This window comes from Schistocerca americana, chromosome 4 (genome assembly GCF_021461395.2).
Source record: "Schistocerca americana isolate TAMUIC-IGC-003095 chromosome 4, iqSchAmer2.1, whole genome shotgun sequence".
NCBI classification, from domain to species: Eukaryota; Metazoa; Arthropoda; class Insecta; order Orthoptera; family Acrididae; genus Schistocerca; species Schistocerca americana.
In genome coordinates, this window is record NC_060122.1 from 199145126 (window position 1) to 199157225 (window position 12100).

At 39.6% G+C, this 12100-nt stretch overlaps 1 protein-coding gene across 1 annotated transcript in view; it reads left to right on the forward strand.

Annotated features, from left to right (window-relative positions):
• Positions 1-357: 357 nt before the first annotated feature.
• Positions 358-12100, forward strand: part of LOC124612670 (dnaJ homolog subfamily C member 17) — a 44843-nt gene continuing 33100 nt past the window's right edge. Inside the window, exons 1-2 of the mRNA XM_047140995.1 lie at positions 358-518; positions 600-728. Of these exons, the coding sequence (XP_046996951.1) occupies positions 444-518; positions 600-728 (204 nt within the window). The 5' untranslated portion in view covers positions 358-443. The remainder of the gene's footprint in view (positions 519-599; positions 729-12100) is intronic.

Below are 12100 nucleotides of genomic sequence, written 5' to 3' on the forward strand. Positions count from 1 at the left end.
AATCTGCCAGCAGGAAGTTACATATTATTCAGTTAAAAAGCATACAACTGGCGAACAAAATTAAGGATGTACAACATTCTAGATACAGCAGCTTTGGCATATATTATATATGTGCATAGTTTATGCCATCTGAATGGCAGAAAGCAATGTGTATTAGTTCCACGTCAGTATCAGATTTTTAATCTCAGTCGAACTACATACGCTTTCTCTTAGAGAGGCAGAAAACAATGCGTTCGTTGAAACATTTACAGTATTTTAGTAAAGAAGACAAGGAGAATGCACGCTTCTAGTTCCAAAGGTCTTCTATCGTAGTCATGTGTATGAAATGTTAATATCTTAGGAAGGAGCATCTGTAGCGTTGAAGTTGTCTGATCGTGTTGTTTGTGTTTATGGTTAGTAGAAGGTGTTGAAACAGTGAGTTTATTTTGAAGAAAATTAGAATCATGGGGGAGAAAAAACTGCCCGAAGAAAATCTGTACGAATTACTGGGTATAAATATAGAAGCAACTACACAAGAGGTACCAGGCCGTGATTGTATCACAGAGTAAAGTAGGTACGTTGTAACAGCAGTGAAGTAACTCGCATACTTTTTATTTCAGGTTAAGAAAGCTTACCGAAAAACAGCCTTGAAATGTCATCCAGACAAGAATCCGGACAATCCAAAAGCCGCAGAATTGTTTCATAAATTATCAAACGCTTTGGAGATTCTTACTGACGAGTCTGCAAGGGTTAGTAAACTCATTTAAATTTCCATAGTTGTGATGTTCGTTGCAAAGCTTAAATTTTGTTGTTTCGTGTACGTTCTCTTACAAACAGATGTCCAGTAAACTTCATGTGACATACGAAAATGTTTAAGCCGGTTTGCAAGTTTTGTGCAATTTACTTTCGTTGGAGATTTTCACTATATTACTCAGTAAATTGACATAGATGGAATGAGTCTCGTATAACTTAGCAGTTGTTAATTGTTCCCATTCAGTGAATCCTGAAAAAAAAACATTGCCTTCCCTCCATTCTGTAGTTCCATTAATTTCTCTCAAATGGTGCTGTGTGAAGGGCCTATAGGTTTCGGCTTGTCTCTGTAATTTTTTTATGATTTGGAACAGTTGTGGCATTGTTTCAAGTTTGAACAACTGGATTGTTTAGAGTTAGGCATTTCAATCAACCTTCTAATTATTTCAGGACCACTGTTATATTTCTTCTCATTTTCGTGCTTTCCAGCATAGGGATATGCAGCTAAACAGTATTCCGTATTTGAGTCACATCACAGTTTCACTTCTATTCCATATATCACTGGTTTTGTTCGAATATATAGCCTGAATGGGCAAATTCTTCATCGACTATAACTGACTCACCAGGGTTATAAAACTCAGAAAATGTACTATCATGTTCGATACATCCCTGATAGGAGCAAATTTACCAGTGTGTTTTCTAGGTGCTTGAGTTAGAGCATCATCAAAGTGCCGCCACTTTAGTAAGAGCTGCAGTCTATGCTACAAAAATGGAGCTCGGTACATCAAAATGTTTTCTTTACGAAATATATCACGTTAACTGCCCTCGTTCTGTCTATGGGCTCCACAGTTCAAAAGAATTTCCATTGCTGACACTATTTCTTCCCTTTCAAATGGTTTCAAATTTTTCATGAAAATATCTTCAGATGATTCCCTAAGATTGCCTAGCTTTTGGTTGGTATGCATCAAAATGTTATCCAAGATGTGATCAACAAGATACGTGAGAAAAGCTTTACTTTGTGTATCAGGTTTTGTCCCTGGCTCAGTTCCTTTTGGGGGCTGTCATTATGTTAACAACAGACCTCCTCCTCTGAGTTACATAATGATCTCTCTTCCATATCATACTTCATGGGGCCACCATGTCTTTTTCAAGGTGATCAGTTTGTGCCTTCGGCCTGGGTTAACTTCTTGTTGTTGAATATCTATAAAAATGTGAAAGCAGAACTGAATACAGGCACAAGGACCGAATGCAAGCACACAAAACACTCATCTACTGAGACAGGCATCCTAATGTAGTCCAAAATATCAGCAGAAAATAATAAAAATCAGTACTTACCCTGTTCATTTTCATCCAACCCACTGCTATTACAAACCATTTGATTTGGAGTTGCCACGACCACATTTTCAGTCTCACTGCTTGCAGTTTCAGATAGTTCCTCATTAAATCATTGTCTGAATTCTCAAGCAACTTTCTTATTTCGTCATCTGTCGATTAGCTTCAACTCACCACAATGTTTACCGGTTGACTGCAGTTGGTGATTGTTGAGCTGCTACACCTTCAGTTCGAACACAATCACTATAACTCACCAATGAATGTAAACCAAAAGCTCTTTTTACTATCAATTGTAGCAATAATCATTATGATAAATGTCATCAATGTATTAAATGAAATACTGAACACAGTGGGAGTTGCCCAAAAACTACATTGGGGGTCAGTTACTGACACCACATCACGCCCCCCCCCCCCCCCAATTCGTATGCAACTGTTAAGAAAGCAGATTTGGACAACACGAAGCAAGGTTTATTTCGTCTTCCTTCTTATTATTCTTTTTTTGAGGGGGGGGGGGGGGGGGGCGAGGTTTAGAGATCAGATATATATGCATGTTACAGGATGCAGTAAAGGAAACGAAGTATGAATGCCGAAGAAGAATTTAAGTAGTTCAGTGAGAAGAAATAAAAGTCTTAGGGCTGCCAATACCATAATTTTGCCTTAGATGGCAAGGGACTTAGTTTATCAGTTGAACAGAGAGGATACTACTTCAAAAACAGATTATAAAATAAACATCAACAAAAGTAAAATAAGGTTAATGGAAATAGTCTAATTACATTGGGCAAAGTTGAGGGAATTACGTTACGGTTTGAGAAACTAAAAGTAGTTGATGGGTTCTGTTTTTTGGGCAGCAAAATAACTCAAGCCAGCAGTAAAGAGAATATGAAATGCCGACTGGCAGTAGCAAGAACTGTAAAAAGGTTTGTTAATATCGAACATAAATTTAATCCTTTGAGTGCTACTCCGGCACGTGCAGCTGGCCGTGTCAAGCCTGCCCTTGGGGCCGCCTAATCCGTGTACCTGCACTGGCAGCCACTTTCGCGGACTATTGTGTGTGCCTGAGCTCTCCGCTCGGCCATCCTCGCTCTGGCCTGAGTATTTCTGGAACCAAGGTGGCCATGACAGTCTCGCAGTTAGTGTGATCACTGACATTACAAATAAATGCAGAATATCTGGATACTTATTCCATAGCTTTGAATCTGTAGGTGAATTGCTCGATAGACCTAATGTACACTGAAACTGCTGACACTGCTAACGTGTAACTCCTCATCTAAGGCTTTCTTTCGTTTGCAATTAGTTCTTGAGAATCATCGTAAGATCTCAGTATACATCTGTGTTTTATTTCGCATACTGATACTTAATTATCAGATTTTTGTGCGCAACTTACGATGTAAACGCTGTAGAATCCGTAACAACCAAACATTGACGTTCTTCTGTACTAGCGCAATAATTTGCGCGCAAACAACCTTCGAGGGAAGCTTCTGGATGCCGAGACACACTTTTAAAGCTATTCACTATATTTTGAGACCATTAACCCAGTAAATTGAAAATTCAACATTTCTGAATTATTTTTATAATGGACACAATTGTTATTGTACAGTAGAAATAAACAGTTATTTATAACTTTTCTTTAAGAATTTGATAAGGAAATTCTCGTTTCAAAACTACCTAATTAAATGTCACCTTTAATTCCTAATGACATTTTGTGCTTCAGAAACGGGCGAGTGTGTGCAACTGACTGACGTGTGCCAAGATGCCCTTTCCAAGTGTAGGCCTAGAATTTTTTCACAAATCCAGTGGCCTGGAAAAATAGGACAGCAATCCATTACTGAATACTACTAGAAATTTGTATCCTGGGTTGCGGTAAAATATATTTATTTAAGCGACCACTAGTTTTGGGCAAAGCCCATTTTCAAACAACCATGTCAAAAAGGAGTGTGGCTAACACACTATAGCTGTTAATAAAATCATAGAATATCAATAGCTATCCATCTTCTTTGGTTTTATTAACAACTATAATATAGTTGTCATAATCTTTGTTTTACGTGGTGGTTTGAAAATGGGCTTCGCCTGAAACTAGTCGCCACTTAAATAAATATCTTTTACCGCAACCCAGGCTACAATGTTGTAGTAATAATAATACTAGAATTTTTTTAATTAATGATATTTGCACTAAATTTAAGGTTTAACTTCTACCAAGAAGTTATGGAAGAATCCATAAATTTGTACTTTTTTATTTTTGCACCTTCTGTACGAACATTTGAAGATAATTCGATGATTCTTTCCCCCTCCACAGTTATATTTCCCATCCCTTCTTTCTCATCTGGGCTTTGGACCGGCAATGGCGAAGATAAAAATTTCTAAATTTTTATAATTATTTTTATTTATTTATTTTTATTTTTAAGTAATTTTTTTCGGAAGTAAGGGCTTCATTTCATTTTCCAGCTGTAGCAACTTGGCTAAAAGTTCTTCTTTGTGTGGTATGTTTCAAAACATGGTTCAGTGCACAAAGGTACATTGCATGTTTTGCATTCATATTTCGTTTCTCGACGCACATTCTGTTTCGAGCAGACTGCACACCTATGCTATAGTCCGCGTTTCTTGGACTGGTCACTTGGAATGACATGTGGAAAGTGCCTCCCAGTAAAGTGAAGAGGATTCTCGTCATCAGAGCTTCTTACTTTCATATCTCTTCTCCATTCTGGAGCAAATTTTTCCACAAGTTCTCGTATCAGACATAAATGAAAATCTGCTAATGATATTTTACTCCCTGTCACCGATCTGTGAAGAGTGTGAGCATTCAAAACACAAAGGTCCACAACATGAAAATAAAACTTTTTGTACCATCTAACAGATTTATGTACAGATGCAACAGAGCTTAATAGCATATCGGAGTGGTCTACTGCTCCCATATTTGCATTGTAAACAACGACACATTGTGGCTTAATTACTTTTTCACCAGTCGTCCTATTTGTCTTTCCCGTGTCACGCATTTCTGTAGTGTTGCAAGTAGTCAGCATGAACACTTCTCTCTTGTCGCACCACTTGATGGCAAGCATTGCGTCATTTGACACAAACTCGACTTCTCCTCACTTCAGTTTCTTTTGTAGCTTTGGAAGGTTGCGCCTCTTCCTATGTACAGTACTGCACGCTGCTGTTCTCTGATTGTGAAGCCAGAGGAACAAGGCTGGACTTGTATACCAATTGTCGACATACAGGGTATGTCCATTTCCAAAGTGTGGCTTCATTAGTGTTGCCACAATATCACCAGATTTCCCCAAATTATGGACTTCAATTTCTGTTGTTGTACCTCTGTATACAATGAAATCCAAGACGTATCCAGTTTTACAGTTGCACAGCACAAATGTTGATAAGTGATCTTTGAACAATAATAGGCTTTCATCGACACAGAGTTTTTTGTATGGATTAAATGCACTGCAGAATGCCACATGAACTGTATCAGTTATTTTCCTAATTTTAGACAAACTGTTATCTCCAAGATTGGCCGAGTTGTCACTAAAATGCAACACCCTCAAAAGTAACATAAAACGGTCACAGGACATAACTTCATCAAAAATTGGAGTACTCAGAAGTACATCTCTGGACCAATATTCCATTATTCTCAACTTTTTAACACGAGCCATGAGAAGCCAAATACCAATGAAGCTATACATTTCCTCAAAAACTGTCTCTTTCCGGGTGGATAGTCAAGAACGAACTGATTCCGACGTATTTGCCATGGTGAAAGTGAAAATCTGTTAATTTCAAGTGCTAAAAAATTTCAACAGATCTTCTGACAGAAATAGCATGAAAAAGGATACAATGCTTGAATCAGGCGCTAGTTGGAAATTATGTCCTTAAGATGAGTCATCAAATGCATGAAGTGCTGGACTGAAATCACTTTTTTGCCAATCAAATTTCTTATTCTCAGTATGGCGTGGCCTTTTACGGATTGATTTGTCTTCACTATCAAAATATGAAGAACTCTCCTGGCAAGCTCTACTAGGTGAAGTATGTGGAGGTGTATTACTATGAGATTCTTCTGATGAATCTTCATTGTCAGTACATTCATTGAAGATACCACACTCACTGTCACTGTCACTACTTGTCAGTATCTCTTCGTCAGTGTCACGACGCCGATGTGCCATTTGTCTGTGGAACTCAAAAGTGACATCATCATCATCATTTAAGACTGATTATGCCTCTCAGCGTTCAGTCTGGAGCATAGTTCCCCTTATAAAATTCCTCCGTGATCCCCTATTCAGTGCTAACATTGGTGCCTCTTCTGATGTTAAGCCTATTGCTTCAAAATTATTCTTAACTGAATCCAGGTACCTTCTCCTTGATAAGGTAACCTGAATCCACCCAGCTTTCGCTCCCATACAACAGAGTTGGTCGAAAGATTGAACGGTGCACAGATAACTTAGTCTTGGTACTGACTTCCTTCTTGCAGAAGAGAGTAGATCGTAGCTGAGCGCTCACTGCATTAGCTTTGCTACACCTCGCTTCCAGTTCTTTCACTATGTTGCCATCCTGTTAGAATATGCATGCTAAGTACTTGAAACTGTCCACCTGTTCTAACTTTGTTCCTCCTATTTGGCACTCAATCCGTTTATATCTCTTTCCCACTGTCATTACTTTCGTTTTGGAGATGCTAATCTTCATACCATAGTTCTTACATTTCTGATCTAGCTCTGAAATATTACTTTGCAAACTTTCAATCGAATCTGCCATCACAACTAAGTCATCTGCATATGCAAGACTGCTTATTTTGTGTTCACATATCTTAATCTCACCCAGCCAGTCTATTGTTTTCAACATATGATCCATAAATAATATGAACAACAGTGGAGACGGGTTGCAGCCTTGTCTTACCCCTGAAACTACTCTGAACCATGAACTCAATTTACTGTCAACTCTGCTGCCTGACTATCTATGTAAAGACCTTTAATTGCTTACAAAAGTTTGCCTCCTATTCCATAATCTCGTAGAACAGACAATAAATTCCTCCTAGGAACCTGGTCATGTGCCTTTTCTAGATCTGTAAATCATAGATACAATTCCTTGTTCCACTCGTAACACTTTTCCATTATTTGCCGTAAGCTAAAGATCTGATCCTGGCAACCTCTAAGAGGCCTAAACCCACACTGATTTTCATCCAATCTATCCTCAACTAATACTCGCACTTTCCTTTCAACAATACCTGAGAAGATTTTACCCACAACGCTGATTAAAGAGATACGTCTGTAGTTGTTACAATCTTTTCTGTTTCCATGTTTAAAGATTGGTGTGATTACTGCTTTCGTCTAGTCTGATGGAACCTGTCACGATTCCCACACCATTTCAATTATCCTGTGTAGCCATTTAAGACCTGACATTCCACTGTATTTGATGAGTTCCGACTGAATTTCATCCACCCCAGCCGCTTTATTGCACTGCAATCTATTGACCATTTTCTCCACTTCCTCAAATGTGATACTATTTCCATCATTCCTATCCCATCGTACATCGAAATCTGAAACATTACTGATCGTATTTTCACCTACATTGAGCAACTCTTCCAAATATTTGCTCCATCTGCCCAAGGCATCAGCAGGATTCACCAGCAGTTTTCCTGACCTGTCCAGAATACTTGTCATTTCCTTCTTACCTCCCTTTCGAGAATTGCTGATTACACTCCAGAATGGTTTTCCAGCAGCTTGACCCAAAGTCTCCAACCTGTTTCCAAAGTCTTCCCAAGATTTCTTCTTGGATACTGCAATTATCTGTTTGGCTTTGTTTCTTTCTTCAACATAACTTTCTCTGTCTACCTGAGTTCTAGTATGTAGCCATTTTTGATACACCTTCTTTATCCTTTTACTGGCTGCCTTGACTGTGTCATTCCACCAAGCTGTTTGCTTCATCCTACCTTTACACACTACTGTTCCAAGGCATTCTTTAGCCACTTCTAGTGCTGTGTACCTGTACCTTGTCCATTCCTTTTCCAAGACTGTAGTTGACTACATTCAACTAACTAATACCTTTCTGAGATCACTGTTTTGAACTTGTGCCTGATTTCCTTATCCTGAAGTTTCTCCACTCTTTATCATCCAGCATATGGAACTGTCCTCCTGCACTTTCGGCCTCACAATACCAATTTCACTAGGATTAAATAGTGGTCCGTGTCATAAAAAATCCCCTAAATACATGTGTGTCCCTCACAGCCTTCCTGAATTCCTGATCTGTTATTATATAGTCAATGACAGATCTGATTCCCGTGCCTTCCCACGTATACCGGTGAATGTTCTTATATATAAAAACAAAGATGAGGTGACTTACCGAACAAAAGCGCTGGCAGGTCGATAGATACACAAACAAACACAAACATACACACAAAATTCAAGCTTTCGCAACAAACTGTTGCCTCATCAGGAAAGAGGGAAGGAGAGGGGAAGACGAAAGGAAGTGGGTTTTAAGGGAGAGGGTAAGGAGTCATTCCAATCCCGGGAGCGGAAAGACTTACCTTAGGGGGAAAAAAGGACAGGTATACACTAGCACACACGCACATATCCATCCACACATACAGACACAAGCAGACATATTGAAATATGTCTGCTTGTGTCTGTATGTGTGGATGGATATGTGCGTGTGTGCTAGTGTATACCTGTCCTTTTTTCCCCCTAAGGTAAGTCTTTCCGCTCCCGGGATTGGAGTGACTCCTTACCCTCTCCCTTAAAACCCACTTCCTTTCGTCTTCCCCTCTCCTTCCCTCTTTCGTGATGAGGCAACAGTTTGTTGCGAAAGCTTGAATTTTGTGTGTATGTTTGTGTTTGTTTGTGTATCTATCGACCTGCCAGCGCTTTTGTTCGGTAAGTCACCTCATCTTTGTTTTTATATATAATTTTTCCCACGTGGAATGTTTCCTTCCATTATATTGGTGAATGTTCTTATGTTTAAAAAAGGATTTTGTAATTACTAAGCCCGTACTGGCACAGAAATCCAAGAGTGGTTTCCCGTTCCTGTTGGCCTCCGTATCCTCTCCAAATTTACCCATAACCTTTTCATACCCTTCTGTTCGATTTCCAATCCTGGCATTAAAATCGCCCATGAGCAGAACACTGTCCTTGTCCTTTACTCTAACAACTACATCACTGAGTGTGTCAAAAAACTATCCATCTTATCTTGATCTGTCCCTTCACAATGTGAATATACTGACACAATCCTAGTTTTCTTGCTAGACACTGTCAAATCTATCCACATCAATCGTTCGTTTACATACCTTATTGCAACTACGCTGGGTTCCATTTCTTTCCTGATGTAAAGCCCTACACCCCATTGTGCTATTCCTGCTTTGACTCCTGACAGGTGGACCTTGTATTCTCCCACTTCCTCTTCTTTCTCACTCCTTACCCGAATGTCACTAACAGCTAAAATGTCCAACCCCATCTTGCTTGCAGCCTCTGCCAGCTCTACCTTCTTCCCAGAGTAGCCCCCATTGATATTAATAGCTTCCCATCTCGTTACCATTCGTCTGCCAAGTTGTATCTTAGGAGTCCCTGGTTTGTCAATTAGAGGTGGGACTCTGTCACCTCCAAAGGTCTGAGGCAGTTTGCTCTGACTGTTGCCAGCATCATATTTAAAGTAACAGGGAAGCAGGTTGGTAGCCTTACGTGCCCCGGGTCCCATTGAGTTTTACCCCAAATGGTTGAGGATCTAACTGGTGGATTTGGTAGTCTTTGCCGTCAACCACGACTCAGAATATGTCCGAGATGCCCAGCCTTATTCCAAAGTAACTGGTATCCCGACTGTCAGGACCACTTACTTGGCCACTCATACGTTGCCCGTGGTTCATGAACTAGGACATGACAACAGGAACCCACACCATGAACTCAAAAGTGACAGCACTCTAAAAATCCTGATGAAACGGCAGATAGTAAACGACACCACAGAAGCAGAATGCAGAAGATAACATGAACCAGCTAGCATGAATGTCGAACAGCAACTGCGAAATCTGTAGCAGAATGCTTCCCAGACAGCAGGGACAGCGGCATAAACAATAAATAGGGTACATCCATCCCAGGGAGTACACGGGACAAAAGAAATGCAACAGGCCGGCATGCAGCCCTGAGTGGCTATTGACATCCATAGGCCCACAGGCAGTGGAACGAGCTGCAGTATAAGCCGTCATTAGGGCTCAAGTACCAGCCAGGCCATGCACCAGATGCCATCTGCAGAGCCCGCGGGGAAGCCCACTTCAGCAGCAAACAACATCCGCAGGCCCCACAGCAAGGTGGAGCGCCGCAACTTATCACGTCTGCAGTACTCAAAGGGTTAAGTGTCAGGAAGTTTTTCCTAAAGGTATATATGTGGAGCGTAGCCTTATATGAAAGTGAAAAGGGAACATTAAACAATATAAGGATGGAATAGAATCTTTTGAAATGTGGTGTTACAGTAGTATGCTGAAAATAAAACCAGTAGATTGGATAACTAAAGAAGTTCTGATTTAAATTAAAGAGCAAAGTGCTGTGTGGCACTACTTGACTAAAAGAAGGGATACATTGTCAGACATCAAGGAATAGTTAATATGGTAATTGTGTGTGACAATTGTAGAAGTAGATCAAGTTGTAGCCACAGTAAAAAAGGTTGAAGTAGAAGTAGGTAGCAGTAGTTATGTGGAGATTGTAAGGTACCCCAGATTTTCAGATAAAAAGCCAATTTACTTTATTTCCAATTTTGCTATTTCACATGCGTGAAGTGAATGTATACACACTGCAGTACATAAAGAGTAAGGAGCGAGTAGTAGGGTCCCACACTGGTGCTTTCAGAGCCAGTGGGATGACATGACGATGCAGAAATTGCTCCTGACGTCAACAAAGAGACACATAAGGAAAGTACATTTATTCTGGCATAAATCAAGTAATTGTTATTAATAAATATTTACTAACAATGTCACCTTTCGCCACTCAGACATAGGAGTAGTCTGCAAGTCATAAATGCTATCTTTCAGTAATTTTATAATGCCAGGAAAATTGGTAGTAATAAATTAATGAATAACAGTGGCATAACAGAAGAGGTATGAGCTTATATGAACTACACTGATTGTACAGTCAAGTTGCAGACTTTACGTCATAGTTGCCAGTCTTCAATAGGGTGCTTTTCAATCTAGCCGTGAGGTAAACCATGCTCTTGTGCCATTAATAGTTAGCTTGTAATCAGTGTGAACAAGTTCATCTTGCAGTGTTATAAATAACTGCACCATAATGACGTCTCGTGTAAAAATTATTTACACAAAAAACTTCTTCCCGCCTCAAATAGTATTGCACTTTCAGAATCCGACGGCATTGCGGCTCTGCAAGGGGACATAGAACTACAAGGGCACCTCCATATAACTAGTAGGAAGAATTCCTATGCACTGGCTCATTAAGTTAATTCAAAGACGGACTGGCTTAATTATCACAAATCTTGGGTGGGAAAGCATGGCCAGTTATACTGTATGCCCCTTATACCACCATCTCCAGACTCACTGGCTAAACTGAGACACTTCTAGAGGATTAGTAGTTGTGGAAGGTTCTTGCAAGATGAAGACCCATGTTCAGTGTAGATTAGAATCGAGAGGTACCTTAACCGTTCTTCAGACTGAAGGCTACTGCAGCAACAACATTTTGTCAGTTGAACAGTGTTACCATGTAATCACTCTACTGTCCACTGTAATCCTAGTTATATTCAGATGTAATTGTATCTACACAGTAATCTCCAAGCAACTTCCACACAATTCACATACCAGTACCCCAGATGGGGGTACCCTTAATTGCATTGTATTTATTGGTCCTGTTGTCTACAAAACCATCTTTTGCATTAGACATTGGACAAGTCAAGTCATAAGTTCACTTCTGAAAGTGATTTCTAGACATGCATATTTAATGTTCCAATAATACACTTTATACATTTAAGTATTTGTGAAACACACTTCATAACTTTAAATGTTCTTCGGTGGAGTAAAAGCAGTGATGCTGTAAATATGACTTACAAGGTGTTCCAAAGATTGTGACTTCAATAATAGCTT